The 17,677-nt window shown below is 35.0% G+C and overlaps 2 protein-coding genes and 1 long non-coding RNA gene across 6 annotated transcripts; 1 reads left to right on the top strand and 2 right to left on the bottom strand.

Moving 5' to 3' along the window:
* Window positions 1–2,426: 2,426 nt before the first annotated feature.
* LOC122601006 (bifunctional riboflavin kinase/FMN phosphatase-like) lies at window positions 2,427–8,755 on the top strand. Of its 2 annotated transcripts, none has more exons than XM_043773787.1 (10): window positions 2,427–2,544; window positions 3,403–3,589; window positions 4,104–4,234; window positions 4,551–4,620; window positions 4,701–4,766; window positions 5,366–5,520; window positions 5,629–5,706; window positions 6,189–6,325; window positions 6,975–7,064; window positions 8,443–8,755. In XM_043773787.1, the coding sequence occupies exons 1-10, from the start codon at window positions 2,484–2,486 to the stop codon at window positions 8,545–8,547; spliced, it is 1,080 nt and encodes a 359-aa protein (XP_043629722.1). In that variant the 5' UTR covers window positions 2,427–2,483; the 3' UTR covers window positions 8,548–8,755. The 2 variants fall into 2 exon arrangements, with proteins under 2 accessions (XP_043629722.1, XP_043629729.1); XM_043773794.1 differs by lacking the exon at window positions 2,427–2,544 and adding an exon at window positions 3,039–3,210.
* A 566-nt stretch (window positions 8,756–9,321) lies between these two features.
* On the bottom strand, window positions 9,322–13,266 carry LOC122585741. Its single transcript, XM_043757870.1, has 2 exons — window positions 12,372–13,266; window positions 9,322–9,904 (listed from the first exon to the last, which is right to left on the bottom strand). Exons 1-2 carry the CDS (start codon window positions 13,264–13,266, stop codon window positions 9,504–9,506), a joined length of 1,296 nt encoding a protein of 431 aa, XP_043613805.1. The 3' UTR covers window positions 9,322–9,503.
* On the bottom strand, window positions 9,971–11,927 carry LOC122585068. Of its 3 annotated transcripts, none has more exons than XR_006321647.1 (3): window positions 11,709–11,927; window positions 10,835–10,986; window positions 9,971–10,228 (listed from the first exon to the last, which is right to left on the bottom strand). It is a non-coding gene; the product is annotated as an uncharacterized LOC122585068 (long non-coding RNA). The 3 variants fall into 3 exon arrangements; XR_006321646.1 differs by having other exon boundaries at window positions 10,835–10,908; window positions 11,709–11,924; XR_006321645.1 differs by lacking the exon at window positions 11,709–11,927 and having other exon boundaries at window positions 10,835–11,672.
* Window positions 13,267–17,677: the final 4,411 nt, after the last annotated feature.

The raw sequence follows: 17,677 nt of genomic DNA, 5'->3' as shown, positions 1-17,677 counted from the left end.
GCTGCAGTTTGAGAATGTTGAAGTAGCATTGCCATCTGGTTGAGTTGGTTCTGCAACTGATCCATTCTTGCATACATGGCAAGGTCAGATCCATGGCCTTGGTTAGCAGTGTTTGTGGGTGGTCTAAAGTCATTTTGGATAGCAGTAGGTGATGGAATGTGATCAGTAGCAGTGGGTGTAGTAGTGATATGAACTGCCCTGTAGGGTTGATTTGGTTGTTGAATTGGTGGCTTAATCTATCCATGTAAAGGATGGCCAGGGAGATAACCATGGAGTCTGTAGCATTCTTCTTTTGTGTGTCCCTCTTCGAAGAAATTTCTACAATAAACCCCTTTCTTAAATTGGCTTTTCCTATTATTGTCACTAGAGCTTGGTTTGGCATATTTGTAGGAGGTGTTGGAGGGCTTAGCATAAGAGTTGTAAATTTGTTTATCATGATAAGAGTGCTGAATGCAAGGGCAGCAGCAGTTGTAGGTTTAACGAAAATCCCTTCTCTTTGTTTTTCTTCTTGCCTAACCATGCTATAAGCTTTTGCCACAGTTGGAAGGGATGTCATGAGTAAAATTTGGCCCCTAGTGTTAGAGTAGCACTCATCTAAGCCCATTAGGAAATGAACAAGTCTTTTCCTATTATCTCTCTCAGAATTTGTCTTTCCATTTTCACAAGTACAAAGGCAGGTGCATTGAAATGGTGTTTCAAGTGCATCAAGTTCATCCCAAAGCCCTTTCAATTTGTGGTAATAAACTTCAACAACACAATTATTTTGTTTTAATTGTGTAATGTCATGAGTTAATTGGTAAATCCTATGTCCATCAAGTTGAGCATAATGCTCTTGTAATTCATACCACAATTCAGCAGCATTAGTGATAAAGTTCAAAGAATTACCAATTTCTTCTGTAATGGTGTTGAGCAGCCAAGAAATCACCATGTCATTGTTCCTATCCCAAAGAGACTGAATTTTAGGAGTTACATCAGTCTTTTTATATTCTCCAGTGACAATTTTGAGTTTGTTTTTCGCATTTAGTGCAATCATCATAGATTGTTTCCAAGCACCAAAGTTATCAGATCCAGTCAATTTCTTTTAGATGAGTATTAGGCCTGGATGATCATTTTGATGTAGAATAGTGGATGATTTGGTGAATTAACATCAGTTAGAGGAGTAACAGTTTCAGTAGTAAAAGGTGCCATTTTCAGGAAGAATATTATGAAAAATTAGGGTTTTGACTAGAAAAATTGGGGATCTTAGGAAAAAATGGTGAAATGATCAATTGAAATCAATTGACGGTTATTTCAAGAAGAAATGTAAATCTGATATGAATTTGTGATTAATTGAAGTTTTATTGAGAGTATCGAAGAAGAAACAAAAGAGCGGGAAATCAAGAATTAGAAATTTAAATCAGAGAGGTCGCCGGAGAAGACGGTCGAACCTAATTGATCGGTCAGAAAAGATCGCCGGAGTAATCACGCAACATGATCGTAGGCTTTGATACCACATGAACAATAGAGATTCATGGAAGTTGAAATAGAATTAATCTGGAAATATTTTGATATTATATTGAATTAATTAGAAATGATTTACAAGAGAAATAATATTTATACAACTACCTAACCGACTCACCTAAATATTTACATTCTACACGCCTGGACTTATATATTTACAAAAGTTGTCCTAAACTAAATATTGAATGTTAAAATATAGTAAATGAAAGTTAGATAAGACTGCAGACCTTGAACCATTTTCGGTGCCAGAGATGTTGATTCGTAATTGAGTTTATGGATGGTGCACTAGTTCTGGTATCTCCTTTACCTAATATTTAAGACTGTTTAAATAGACTAATCCTAGTTCCCTCACATAACTCCTAAAACCACTAAACTTATTCTAGTCTTTAGTGTATCTTTAAATCTAATGCGAGCCAGAAGGTGAAGTCATTAATGGTGGAGGCAACAAAGTTCAGTAACAAAACTACTATTTTTTGAGAGAAATGACCTTTAAAAAAAAAGAATTTAGATCAATATCATTTCACAAATATAGTGTTTGCCTGCCCCTATCTTTTCCTTTCCTCGCCCATTGTCGGAAGGGGATTCCCTCAAATTAGACTAACATGACTAGTCATGTTAGGCTAATCTTAGCCCTTGAATGAAAATCAAAGGTCAAGATTCAAAAATAATGATTGAATCTTAGCTCTTGATTTTCAATCAAGGGTCAAGATGTCCCTAACTTGACTCAAGTTATAAAAATAACAAAATAACTTAGAAAATCTTTCTCCCCCATTGTCATAGTTTGTGTATTCATTGAGTTTGACTAAATATCCGTGGTGAAAAATCATAAAAACATAAAAAGCAAAGGTTCATACTGAAAACTTATAGACAGCCAAGGGATACTAAATGAAATTACCTTTCTTTATAGAGATGGCGGGAATCACATGTATTAGGTTCCAGTTAATTAAGCCAAGTGGATCCTACCAATCTACCATCGATACACCATGGACGGCCGTCGCATCTCCGCCGTGATATTTGATATGGACGGCACTCTTTTAAACACAGGTTAATATAATGATTACTAGACTACTTTATATTAGTTTCTATACTTGCAATGTATTTATTTATTACTCCGTATTTATATTGTTATTATTATCATTATTATCATCTGAAAATATCAGCATATGTGTTTAATCATTTTCCTCACTTTTTCCCCCTTTTTTTTTCTGGTAATACAAGTGATCTTAAAATTATTACAGTACCTGATTTTAGTGACCTTTGGGTTTTCTTCATCTTATTATTTTTTTCCTTACAAAATGTCGATACGATTGGGTTAAATGACTTGTTTGATGAATAGATTGAGAAACCTCAACCTTTTGACAAAAAACTTCTTCCAAAATACATATGAAAGTAATCAATAAAAAGCTTTCCATTGGGGCTAATAACTTTTTGATAGGTTGAAGTTAGTGGAATAATGAGGTTGCAAAATAAAAAGCTTTTAAAGGCTTTTTACCATTGTAGTCTTGTGGATGCTCTAAAACCACATACAAACATCACCTTTTTATTTTTAAAAATGTATTGTTTATGAGTTCATTTCGGGTAAACGGAGAGGCACTATCTATACTGGGAAAGTCGCGCTATTTTGTCTTTGAGCTTCTCGACTATCCCCTAGCCATCCCAAGATGTTTACCTAGTCCTTGGGACGCTTTGCTCTAGGCTACCTTGGAGATGGTTTGTGACTTGTGACTTCATCTCATTATATTAGACCTAGCACAAGTGCACACTATAGTACAATATTGCTTGATATAAATAAAAAAAAAATAAGAGTATAAGTTCTGTGATCTTCTTTTTATATCATTTGGGTATATGTGACTTGATTATACTTACTGGGCTATCTCATGTTTTGGTTTATCTGTTATCAAGAGCAAATTACAAAAGACCTATTAAAGGAATTTCTTGTTAGATACGGGAAGGTTGTAGATATGGACAAGGAAAACAAGAGACTTGGGATGTTGCAAGATAAGGCAGCAATTGGAATTGTTGAAGACTATGATCTTCCACTTACACCCCAACAATACATTGAAAGCATCATGCCCATGTTTCATGAAAAGTGAGCTCTCTCTCTCTCTCTCTCTCTCTCTCTCTCTCCCTCTCTCTCAATCTAATTTATGCAATACTTTCACTTTGTAATGCAAACTTGATATAGGCTTCATTCCAGATTTTGCGCCACTTGTGTTTTTATTTTGGTCTAGAGTAAAAGTGAACTTTAGAGATCATGACCATTTCCATTTTCCAAAATAATTGATTCCGACAACCCGCTACATTATAGATGATGAACAGTTCATTGTAGTTTGTACCAAACAAACACAGTCCAAGTTATTTAGTCTTGGAGGGTGCTTACTTGAAACACAGTCCAAACTAATTGAATCAAAATTTCAGTGTGGCAGCTGTCATGCATAAAGTGTTGGGTGTTACAACTGAAAGTACGTAGAACTATTATCACCCGTAACTTTCTAACTTTTATTTTGGGTTACCACTGCCAATTACATTGTATTTGCAATTTCTAACCACAAGTATATGGCAGTCACTCTGAAATTTTGATTCAATTAGTTAATTAATTTTAGATGGCTGCAAGCCAAACCACTTCCTGGTGTCAACCGCCTTATCAAGCATCTTCATAAGCATGGAATTCCGTTTTCAGTTGCTTCAAACTCTGCAAGGAAGAATGTAGAAGCTAAAGTCTCTGCCCAAAGAGGTAATGATGTTTCTATATTCATCATTTTCATACTCACATTAAGCTTCTCGCTTTTGTGTAGTGTTTTGTTATGAATTACTTTATATCATCTACTTCTTTTTTAACCTATTTTTGCAAGAAACATGATTTTATCACACCTTTCTTGCACATGCTATGCAAAGTAACTTGCCATGGCCGATATAGTGGAAACAAAGTTTTATTATGTAATGTGCATTGGAACACATAAAAGTAGTTATTCTACTGGGAAAGGAGAGAGTTAATTTTGTGGCATAAGTAATTGTAACTTTAATCTCATTTTGTCTTTTTGTTACAATAGGATGGAAAGAGTACTTTTCAGTAATTCTTGGAAGTGATGATGTTAAATCAGGGAAGCCCTCACCAGACCTGTAAGCTTTACAATTTCAAAAAGAGAGTTTATGAGATTTAATTGAAAAAAATTGAATTGAAATCTCTTTATTGTTATTAGATTTTTGGAGGCTGCAAACAGAATGGGTGTAGAAGCATCTTCCTGTCTTGTGATAGAAGATTCTTTGTATGTAATATCTGGTCTTTGTTATTTCTCTTAATAGAGTATGATGTCCTTGTGATTTCTGTATTATTTTTAAATTTTAAATAATTGTGTATCTAAGTTTGGCTTTTATAGTGTCATACTATACATTTGACTCCAATAGTTACCAGTTGGTGTTTTAACAAGGGTATGCCCCAATTTATGCTTTTCTTTTTAAAAACGCCAAGACTATTTATTGTAGTTTTCATACAACTGCCATATTCTTCCAGATAGGGCTCTTTTCAGTTTACGTATCTATTAAGTAATTCTTTGTACAAGATATCAGGGGCAATGCTTGTCGTTCACAAGTGTTTTCAACCGTATTATTATCTATTACTATTTATTTAAGGTATTTGATTATTAGTGATTAACTTTTTACGAAAGTTGGATGGGGTATTGTGGGATTTTCATTTGTTATTTTGTTATTACCTTCACTGATTTGAAAAACTGCAATATTGTGATGTCATTTGCAAGTTTCGTGTGCTTTCTAATAGTTGCGTCTGTTTGAGAGTTTGAACTATACTTAATTCGGTTGAGGATATTCAAAACTTCTAGAAGGTTTAATCATGTAGTTATGTCAACAGGGTAGGGGTTAAAGCTGGAATGGCTGCAAATATGAAAGTAGTGGCAGTTCCATCTATTGAAAGTGAATTGGATAAATTTTCAATTGCTGATCATGTGATTCATTCGTTCCTAGATTTTCAGCCACAGCAATGGGGTCTCCCGCCTTTAGGGGACTGTATGTTTCTTTATCTTTACTTAAGCATCGGGTACTGTCATTGTTTAATACAGCCACCTTAAAGCAAACATTATTGCTCATAAAGTTTCTATGGCTGCACTGTTGCAGGGGTGAATAAAGCATTACCAATTGAACCAATTCACTTCAAGGGATCATACACAAATGGATTAGTAAAAGAAATTTCAGGTTTAAAGTTTACCCGACTATGTTATATTTACCATCTGTTTAATGATAATAATCACATCACTAGATAGACGTGCCGGCCATGTTGGATAACAGGTCTAAACAAGTTTGTATTAACACAAGCAAGTTTCTGCCCATACTTTCAGTATGCTTTTAAATTATTAGCCTGTCAATATTCTACAAAAATTAGAATACCTTTTAAGTAAAATGATTTTGACAAGGTTTTATTCATTAAAAGTACTTTGGTACTTTCTACTCCATTCCTGTTAAGTAATTTTTGTTATTAATATGCCCGTTTGGCCAGTGAGGGATTTAACAGACAGAAGTGACCCATTGCCAAGTAAACATGTACTCTATTTGTTCCTTGTTGATTATGTCGGCTCACATATAACTTCCTTAGAAGATTAAGCTACATCATACGTAAGTCTGGAGTATTGGTACAAATATATAGAATGATATTTATATGTGCCTTTTAAATTTGTCAGATAATGTGGCTTCTGATCTTCCTGTTCAAGCCTGCGGTGTCTACTTTGGTTGGGTTGACTTCGACTCACATGAGAGAGTTAAAATTGTGGTTAGCATCAGTTGGGATGGAAGCCATGGCTCTTTTAGAAGAATCATCGTGAGAATCTAAAACATTTACAGTACTTGCAATCTCCTTAAAGATATATGCTATGTTCTTGCCAAAACATATAAGCTTTATGTTGTTATACAAATGACGAGCAATTAAACATTTTAGCTAACTCAGAAACATATCCAACAGGTTGAACTGTTTATTAGTCATCCATAGTACACTAAGTGTTTACAATCTCTTAAGTTGTTTTATTCATAGAAGTTGGATCAGATTATGACCAATCACATATAAGTTTTTTAACTGCCTTATAAAAATTTTAAAAAGTGTTCAGAGGTTAGTCTGACCAAATGTGACACATTTTAACCTGTTTAACAGCTGGTAAAATGCTCCTTGTGGACACATTTTGACCTGTTTATATTTTACCATAAGGAGTCGAATTATTGTTGCTACTTGCTCCATAAGCTATTAGGTCACTGGGATTTCAACTAACATTAAAAATTTCTTTTTGACATCAATGAGAGCTGATGCTTTCAATAAATTACCAAGAATATGATCTGAAAAAATGTCGAAAGCTTACATACGATGTAAACCCTTGTCCGTTTTCTTTTAGTATTTGAATTTGGTGTCTCGTAAGAAATGTAAATAAGGTAAAGATAAACAATTAAATATGCACGGTAACGTGTTGCTTTCATTTCAGAATGCTTGTTTCATCAATGGAAGCAATGAAATAGTTGATCATCTAATGGAAGTAGCACTTGTTGGTTACATCAGGGGATTTCCTACTAAGGTAACTAAATTTAGTTAATATGAAAAGTGATCTTTCTATTACATTTGGGTTATATTATGCTTAATGAGGCAACTGGCTATAAGTTTTAAATGAAAAGGAACCATATCCAGTGGGTTAAATGGGTTTATCGCTGAGTGGTATTCGTATGCATATATCTTTGTAACCGCCTGCATTATAAAATCTAGATTATGATTTATGAAGATAATCTAGTTTTTGTATATAATTTTTTTTCTAGTTAATAAATTGGATAAACAATACGCTTTATAAATCACAAGTTTGATCCATTGTCCAACTCAGATCACTCTTATTTTGCCACCTCTAGTTTTTCTACTCGCCTAATTGATCTTGGATCCCACAGCTTTTAACTAGGGATTCCAGTTCACTTTATAGTCCATAAAACAATTCATTTTCTTCAAAGCAAATTGTAACCCAGTCTTGAAAATTGCAAACAATTTGCATTTCATGATGCTCTTGTTTGCAAATTGTTAAAGTCCACATATGGTCATTGATTATGCTTATTGATGCTTTTGCTTTTGTCCATCATTGTTTGTTTGTATCCTCGGTATAATGCATATATGACTAACAGTATACAATCAATTCTTCAAAACTAGTAATGTGCATCCTTACCTTGTGGCTTACAATGTTACATGAACATAGAGAAGTCTTCATTAACATGCATGTGTAACACAATGAACAGGCCATTGAATCTTATAGTTAAGTCACTCCATAAACACTGTAAAGTCACAATTTCCAGTCACATAATTAGTCAAATTGAAAGATTGCGGTTATATCGGTAATTTCAACCAGTAACCAACGAACTAGTCAATTTAGCTTATGGTTTAATCCCTAATTGGACAGAAGGGTTGAATGTCGACCAAAGTGTGTTTTAAATGGCCACAACATTCTAAATCTGTTTTTCCTCTTTAAAGTGGTAAATCTCATATAATGATAGATATTTTCTTTTCTCAACCTTTGACCAAAGTAGGTCTTTCATTTGTAGGTTTGTGTCCAAAAAAGGTCTTTCGTTACCTATTTTCTCAAAATTACTCTGTGGCCCACAAAGCATTTGCGTATGGGTAATGGATGCCGGTCCGTCTAAGACCAACCGGACATACCTGGGACAACTGACTTTGGCCCGTTATTCAACCTTCCCATTTTGCTTCCTCTACGTGTGTGACCTAATTTGGTACACCAGAGTAGTCCCTATACAGTACTTCAGTTTAAGCTGCAAGTTAAAAGACTGTCATATATCCTGTACAGTTAATTTTTCCCACTACACCTTCGCTGGGATAATGGATCCTTGTTTAGCCATCTAGGACATTAATTTCTTTATCTACATATTCTAAGCTGCTTCTATACAATATGTAACCATTTACAGCAATTCTCTTCAATTGATGCTGAAATACTGGACCAAGACAAGTTAATTGCAGAGGCTTGCATAGATTTAGCAGAATATAGCTATCTCGGGTGCAACATATCATAGATTACAATAACTTGTCTTGTTGAGCAAAGCTATTCTTTTGGTTTGAGGATTATACGTCACAAATCCAAATATTATGAACATTGTGTACCATTTGTTGTTCCAAAATGTAATGAGAAATTAGTGAGTTTTTACTTCATTTATTTAAATGTTTGTTGTAGCTAGCTGAGAAGTGGTTTTGTAATTTGGATCGTTACTATCTATATGGGCATTTGTTTTCTGAGCGTTGAGCTTCGCTGGAACTGACCAGGTGAGACCTGCAGAACATAATTGATAATTAAATATAATGAAACATCTAAAAAGATCTGGTTTTGGATTGGAATTGGTTTGGTACCAAAACACACAGTGAACCATATACGTATGGTTAAGCTGTAGGCCAACATGCATAAAGTACTATAGTAGGAATTGGAAGATCACTCAAATGTTATGCCAGCTGCAAGGTCAAGTCATTCATTGCGGAGGCGCTAACATTCCACAATAAACTTTATCACTGTTCGAAGAACTGAGCTTCTTACAACCAAATTTGTATACCGGGTCTGGAAACGAGATGGGTATAAGATCATGTAAAATATGGTTTTGTGGTTAAACTAACATGTCTCCTGAATAGGTTGCTGGTTTACATCGAATCAAAGCAATACAAAAGCTTCACACGGTATGATGTTTTGGTGATTTTCGGGGCCGACACCATTAGTATCAGGACCGGTATAAGCCGTTACAATTGTAACCTCCATCCATAAAATAAAGTGATATACACTTTTATCAAGTTTCTGCTCTCAATTAATCCAACGAAAATAAACATAAATTGACATATCTCTAAAACAAAGAACACATATAAAAGGCTCAAACCCTTGTGAACAAACTTAATTGAGTGGGCTCTATTATTATTATCAGTATCATTTTATTATTACCAACACCCAACCCAACCAATACATTGACCACAACAATCTAACATAGGCTACTTAATTGACAAGCCCTAAGTTAATGACTCCCCAAGCAGTTTGGGGCCAAGACTTGTCCTTAGCCTGGTTCAACATCACCCTGCACCAAGCCACCCAGCCTTCCCATGAGATCCTTTTGTCCCATGAACAACCCCATTCCAACAAAAGACTCAAACCCTTTTCAACCTCCTTTTCACCCTCTTCAAACCTGCCTTTGCTCAAATAAAACTGACCCAACAACACATGTGGCTCACCCACATATGGGTTCAACTCAATACACTTAGCCAACATTTCCTCACCCTTGTCTTTCTTGACCTGGTCACACCCATCATCACAAACCACCTCCCAATACAAATCCCTAGCCTTGATCTGATCACTTGCATCAAGGATCTTGCTACACTTTTCAAAAACCGGAGGGATCACTAGTGTCACACCCCGTTGTAGCGGAAATACAGGGTTAACAAACTAATTGCGTACTAACCAAAGGCTAATAGAAATTACATCCATTTAATACCAATTACAAGTCTAATACAAGTACAATCGTTCAAATGTGGACCCCAGAATACGGATACAAGTCATCCATATATGGAATTGGGCCCACTTAATACAAGATAAATGTTTGGACCGTCTATTACAATTAGAACTAAGAACAATATAGTCCTCCAATGTCTGACGCTAATTATACGTCCAAAGTCAAAAGAATGGTCCTATAATGCCAAGATGATCCAAGACTTACTGTTGGTTACCTGAAAAGCATGAATTTGAGAGGATCAACTATCGAAATAGTTGGTGAGTTTACAGTGTATTTGACCAAAGTTTAGTCGTCATTGAGAATACACAATGACATGTAGTTATTTAAGACAAGACAGCCGGGAGCAAAATCCGACAATATATAATGACAGTCCAGACCTAAGTCCGACAATATGACTAATATGCCTCGCACAGGATTTCCCGTCTAAAGTGGGGTGCGCACCAGAATACCTCGCACAGGTCTCCCGTCTACAATGGGGTGCGGACCAGAACTATGACAGTCAGATACGAAAGCTGACAAGACAACTATTAGGATCTCATAATGGTAATAACTACATAAGGGGAACATTTTAGTCTGTCAATCACATAAACATTTAGTCAGCCGACAACATGGCAAGTCTAAGTCACCTAGAGCAAAATTTCATAAGACGTGTATACACATTTTCAGACAGCCGTCAACATGGCAAACATAAGGCAAATGATTTAAGTAGCCAAATCACATGACATAGACAAAGACAGATCATTTATAAAGTAGTCGTGTATACAACAGTACATGCTTTTCAGGCCCAAAGTAAAAAGGAAAAAGGGCGCCATAAACTCACCTTAGCGATCAAAGAGCTAAAAGTATGAGTAGTCCAAGAAAATGAGCAGTCTAGTCTCCACGTCTATCCAAAACCTAGGATATGAGTACCAATGGCGAGGATCAAATCTCACGACGACAAGTATCCTACGTACAACTACTTAGCTATAGACCCTAGAATGCCATGACCAAGAATGTGATTTAATGTTCAATATATAATTGACTCAAGTTACTAACGTCATTGACATTGTCATTACCAAGTGTCCATAATATACAACTTACTAGTTAGTCTATATCATAACTCAAGTTCATCTTTTGTCACTAGACTTGGATGGAAAATCAAAGTGTTTAAATGTGTGTTTTAACAAGTTTGATACTCTTTTTATGATGATATAAGACTAGTAAATAAGTTTTGGATCATTAGAAGTCGACGACTAACCAAACGGAAAAGTTACAAAAATTCCAGGAGAAGGACGGCCTTTGCTGATGAGGACGGCTCTTGTCAAAGGTCGTGCTCCCAACAAGGGCCATACACAAGGGCCGTGCTCTGAAAAAGGACGGCCTCTGTAAAAGGCCGTGCTCTTGCTGTTCGTGAAAATGGGTTTTAAGTGCAGTTTTTGGACCATTTGTCGTAACCAAATCGTTTTCAACTCAATTCCTTTCATTATAACAAGTATAAACATCTTCAATAGACCTGGGAACAACCCATATCGCTAACCATTTCACCCATTCAACCATTTTGATTTCAAGACCCATTTCAAACCAAATTTCCATTTATCATCAAAACCCTAAATTTACATTTAATTTAAAGGCTTCTAATTCCATTAATAAAACTGAAACAAACCCTTAATTGAATTTAAATCAAATCAAAAGTTTGAAGAAATAAGTCAACTTACCAAAAATTGAAGTTCTTGAAGATATAAGTGAAGAAAATGAAGAAGATGATGATGATGATGCCAAAACCTTAATTATTATTGAAAGATGATTATTTCCTTTGAATTTCTCTTCTGATTTCCTTACCAAGACTGAATTTAGTGTCAAGAGTGTTTTGTGTGTGTGTTTTCTTGTGGGTGTGATCGACCAGGAGAAAAGAAAAGGAGGGAAGGGTTGGGTGTTTTACTCCCTGCCTCACAAAATATTTTGGCCCATGTGGCCATAACTTGGTATTTTTAACCCTTAATTTGGTAAAATGCTTACGATTAAATACCGTATGACTGAAAGGTTATAATTTAAAGTAAAAGTATTTTCCCTCGTGTTATTTAAATTAAGACAAGTCAATGAAGTTTCGTCAAGGTAAACTTTATAATATTAAGTCTAGACAGTCTAATTATTTTGTACAAGACATAACTTTTATATATTTATTTAAAGTTATTTTTTTTTAAGACTCGGCATACATCTAGATAGCTAATAGTCTACGTCTTCAGGATACTTCTAATTGAACTAAATCAAAAGTCTAAATGTCTAATATTTTCCACGTCAAAGACCGTCTAAATTAGACGAGATTACGATAATGACTAAGCTTAAACGAGATTAAGACTAACCCGATGTTAATAAATTACGAGTTGTCACAACTAGCTCGATATCTTCGTCTCTATGATTCCCACAACCCCTTTTGTTTTCACACATGAGGATGGTTTCTTCTCGCACTAGTAGCATGTAAACTGCAGCCATCCTGGATGCAGCATTCATCCATAAACCCGGTTTCCCATTCCCTGGATACAAAGTGTCGTAACGAGATCCTATTAGCTCAAGACGGCCGTTTGAATTATCATATAAAACGTCTTGAAAACCAAAATATTGTTCACTGATATCGGCTAATGTCATGAGAAGAAACACACCAATCATTCTTCTAGAAACCGTGATTTCTTCACCTGTTTTGTAATGCCTTCCCATTACTCCATTCTCAGGAACAAGGGACTGAATCTTTTTACGCCATTTTTCTTCATTACTGAAGATCCCTTTTTCGTTCGCATTTGCCAACGAAATCTTGGATTCTTGGAGGTATTCTCCAATAAGTTCTGCCTCAGTAAATTGACACATTATTTGTTTGTGAATAAGAGATTGGCGGTGAAGGATACAGAACAAATGGGCCAATCTCTCAGCATTGTCCCCAATATGGTCGCGAACAGTTTGGCGACCATCGGTTGTTTGAGGGTCAAAAAGGACAATGTTGCTGTAGGAATTGGAGTAAACAGAGTGAAAAAGTGCGCAGAGGGCGACGCAATCAGGGGCTTTCCAGAGTTTGATGATACGGTAAACATGAAGGAGGTGGTCAAGGAAGGTTCCTAGGCGATGGAAACACTCACCAGCACCTGCAGACTGTAAAATGGAGATCAAGGAAGGGAGTTTTTCATCAGCTTTTTCAAATTCTTGACGGAGGAAAGGCTTGGCGGATTCCAAAAGATCGTTTAGTTGGTTTATGGAAGGGATAGTGGAGTTGGATGAAGTAGGCATTGTTGATATATATATATATATTGCTTAAGAAGAATGAAATGGTTGCTACAGCTAGTTCTGGCGGAGATGTCTGAGATATATATGCATATATATATATATATATATATATAGGATTATGGGAATGGTGAACAAACTGAGGCGTAAGAAACGTGTCCAGAGAATGACAAAAACATCATTTGGAGTTTTGGAGTTTTCTTATTCACATGGGGATGAGAAAAATGTGATTAGAACTTTTTGATCGAAACGTATAATTACTTTAATTTAAACTGGCTTTTTTTACAGCTAGTTTTCTTAAAACCATTAATACCACAACTACTTTTTTTTTATATAATATAATTTTAAACTAGATATTTTATTATAAACTAAATAGATGCCCATGAGATATTACGGTAATGATGGTAGCATCATTGTGTGGTAGCAACGACAATTAGTGATTAGCTTAAGTTATTAATATAAAACCGGGTAATGTTGTTATTAAGTCTAAATCGTAGTAGCTTTTAAATTATGTATCAATGAATATTTATAATCCTTTATAAAACTAACTAGCCTCACTATTTATAACACCCCAAATATTTTTAAAATATAAATTTTAATATTTTTATTATAGTTTTTGCCTTTAAAATAATTTCCTAGTATTCAAATTTGAGTAACGAGGCTATAATTTCATTAACACTTCTATCATCTTCTTTAACCTCCTTTCTACTCCATTCAATCAATTTCACTCTTTCAATTAAACAAATTCAAGAAAGTGAATAACAATCACAATAATAATAACATTCAATTTACTAGAAAGTAAACTTGGGAGATTTGGTGTTGATGGTGTATGTGGCCGAAAATCAAGAGGAGGAATGAGAAAGAAGACTAGTTAATTTTCCTTTTTGTTATCCTTTAAGATATGATTTTGATTATTATGTGCTTTGGGAAATTTAAGGTTCATAGATACCAGTTGAATTGGGGATTTCTAGCAAAATGGATTTTGGGGATTCATTTCAATTAGGGTTCATGCAATTCAATTGATTTGGGGATTTTAGAGAAATACATCTTTTTTGATTAAATTCAAGCTAAGGTTCTTCAACTTTGATAGAATTGGGGATTTTGAGTGAGATGGTGATTTTGTAATAGCTTCCTTAATTCCCACTTGTAAATTGTTATTTTATTGTAGTATTGTATGAATAATTTTGATAAAAGTTGTTGGTGATCTTTAGGGTCAAAAGGACGATTGAGTAATTTCAAGTAATGAGACGGATGACCACATTGTGGTAGATAAAATGAGATTTCGTAAAGAACCAACCTAAAATTATAATGGGAAGCATTTGGGTAAAAGAATGATAGTGCAATTAGTGGTTATGGATAGATAGTCTTGTATGTGATGGATTAATAGATGGCCTTATATGCAGTGGTGTTATTGCTAGGTTGAAAGTGATAATAGGTGTTCATGTGATCATTGTGGACTTGATTGTTCGTCATTGAGGTGAGTATCTTTATATATGATTATTCACATGTTGGTTCAATTACATAATGATGGTAGAATCTATAAGACGTATTTAGATGATGGGATAAAGACCATACGGGGTATGGCAATGTGATTTGGATGTGTATAAAGTGTTTAGATGGTTGTTTGAACGCATAGAAGTATATAAATTGTGTAATGGTGTAAAGTTGCAAGAATTGAGACCCATGGTATAATGATGGGTATATAGATAAGTTAATATAAGACCATATGGGATGTGGCAATGTGATTTGATTGTTGGTTAATATGTTTCATTTGGTTGATTGATTATATGGTTTCACATATTGGGTGTTGATTTGAAGGTATTTGGAGATGTTTGTGTGGTAATATAGTTCTATACCCTATCCTTATGTATAGTTTTCAATATGTACATATTTGTATATAAACGTACTCACTAAGCATAAGCTTATTCCTTTAGTTGTTTACATTCTTATAGGTTCCGGAAGTGGGAACAAGTGATTGACTAGTAGTGTTTTGAAGGTGGTTAGTAATCTTGAAGGTATTTGGGGCATATGCGAAAGAATGGTATTTCATAGATACTTAGTGATTCCACCTCGTTACATCTCTTGGTACAATGGGTGCATATATTTATCAATGATGAACATGTATTTCTGCAAATAGATATGTTACATGGTCTTTTGAATCTTGATGTAAAAAGCTAACTTTGAAGCATTTGGCAAAACAGGTAAATGACCCATTTCGTTGTAAACTCTCTCTTGAACTTTTTGAAAGCTTTTAAAATGTTTAGTGAAGTGATTATATTCAATTTGGATCAGTGATTGGTAATGGAAAGTTTGTATTTGAGTAGAAATGTTTTAAAATGTCATGAAGAAAGTTTTTGTAGTTCAACAGAAAGCGCGTGGTGTGTGTCAAAAGCGCGTTCGCTGAGAGACAAAGCACGTTCGATGTAGTCCTCCATCGAACGCGCTCTACTCACTTCGTCACTCACTTTTTGTCGAACCTTCGTTTGACCTTTTTGGGTCCTGAAACTTGCATAGTAGTCTACTTACATCATTTTAATAACATTTCAAGTGTCTTTTCTCGATTTGAAATTTTTTGATTTTTCATGAAAAATGACCGTATTTTTCTAAGTATAAGACATAAAAGTTTTGTGTTTCAATACTTAAGGTCTATTTGGGTTGAGTCCTTTCAAGTGGTATCAGAGCCGAGATTTTAGGGATTTAGGTTTTCCTTTATATTTAGGATGCCTAGACTTAAACCGTAATTGTGACTTAGCCATACGTTTTTTTTATATTCAACCAGGAAAGTGTTTGATGAAGAGTTAACTTATAAATGTGTAAGTATGTAATCACGATAAGTCCGAAATTACAACTAACTCAATTTTTATTAACTTTGGGTAATATCGTCTTTTTACACAAATATGGATCAATCTTGCAACTAACTCAATCTTTATTAACTTTTTTTTGTTTTTTAATTACACAGTTTCTTCCCCAAACATATTTTCTCCAAACACATACACATACATCATATCAACATCAATTATATCTATATATAATACTTATATATATATATATATATTAAATTTGGAACTAGTTATTAGTAATAAAAAATCATTTATATAATTTTTTCACCTTTACAAACAAAGAGTAATTCATCAATACATGCATATCTAAAACCATCTTGATGGGGGTTTCCTCCATCATTATCAAGATTTTCAATCCAATTAAATTCCTCCACCAATCTCACCTTCGTTTACCTAATTACTGTAGCCACAATTCTTCACCACCACCGGTAGTCTTCCCCCACACCACCAAGATGCACCTGACCACCACCACTTGAAACCCTAGCCTTCGCCATATCGGACTATTGGATTTCCAACAAGAAGAAGAAAAAGAAGAAAAGTCGTCGAACTATTGGGTTTATAGCAAGAGGAAGAGCCACCCACCAGCATCGTATCTGAATCTATCTATTCAATGTCTCCCACCTGCCAGGAAAACCCTAACGCAAGCATGCCGCCACCTCCAGTGTCGGTCACCACCATAGCATATTTATAGCACCACCACCGTATCTGGATCTATCTCTATAATGCCTCCCACCCCGCAACCAAAACCCTAGCGCCTCCACCTTCAGTGCCGGTCACCACCGTAGCATACTTGTAGCATCACCACCGTATCATATCTGTATCTTCTCCATAGCTATCACCGCCTTCACAAAATCTCTCTCCAAAGAGACGTTAAAAATTAGAGGACAAAGTGAAGATAATTAGAAACCGATTAACCGGGGTCAACAACCTTGGAAACATCCACTTCTATCTGGGCCATCTTTTCTTTTCTTTTCATAGTTGTGTGACATTGTTTTTGAGTAGATTGCTAGAATATATATGATAGATGTATATATATATATATATGGGGGAAGGGAATATAAGGCTTTAGGCACCTAAGTCGAGTGAAAAACCCCTCACATACCTTTTTTTAAACCATAAAAATCATGGGGGGCCAAGCATTTATTCAAAATATTAAAATATTGGTATGTGAGGGGTTTTTCACCCAAGTTGGGTGGATAACAGCCCATACTCACCTAAGTTGGGTTTTTTACCCAACTTAGGTGCCTAACAACCGCATATTCCCTATATGTTGGGATTTTTAAGGAAGAGTACGAGATTATGTGTTGATATGATGTGTGTGTATATGTTTGGAGATAAGATGTGTATGAAATTAGTTGCTAGATTAGTCCATATTTGTGTAAAAAAACGATAGTACCCCTAACATGACATGCACATGATCCACTTAACGGCTAATAACTGACGGAATCGTTAAATTGGATCATTCTTGCAAAAAATGCACACTTTTGGCTCCAAAAATACAACAAATGAAGAATTTGGACCAAACATGCAAAAAATGGTAACCCGAGGACCAAAATATGCAATTAGTTTTATAATAT

The sequence above is a fragment of the Erigeron canadensis genome, chromosome 1, assembly GCF_010389155.1.
Source record: "Erigeron canadensis isolate Cc75 chromosome 1, C_canadensis_v1, whole genome shotgun sequence".
Classification (NCBI taxonomy): Eukaryota; Viridiplantae; Streptophyta; class Magnoliopsida; order Asterales; family Asteraceae; genus Erigeron; species Erigeron canadensis.
This window is presented reverse-complemented; position numbering and strand designations above follow the sequence as displayed.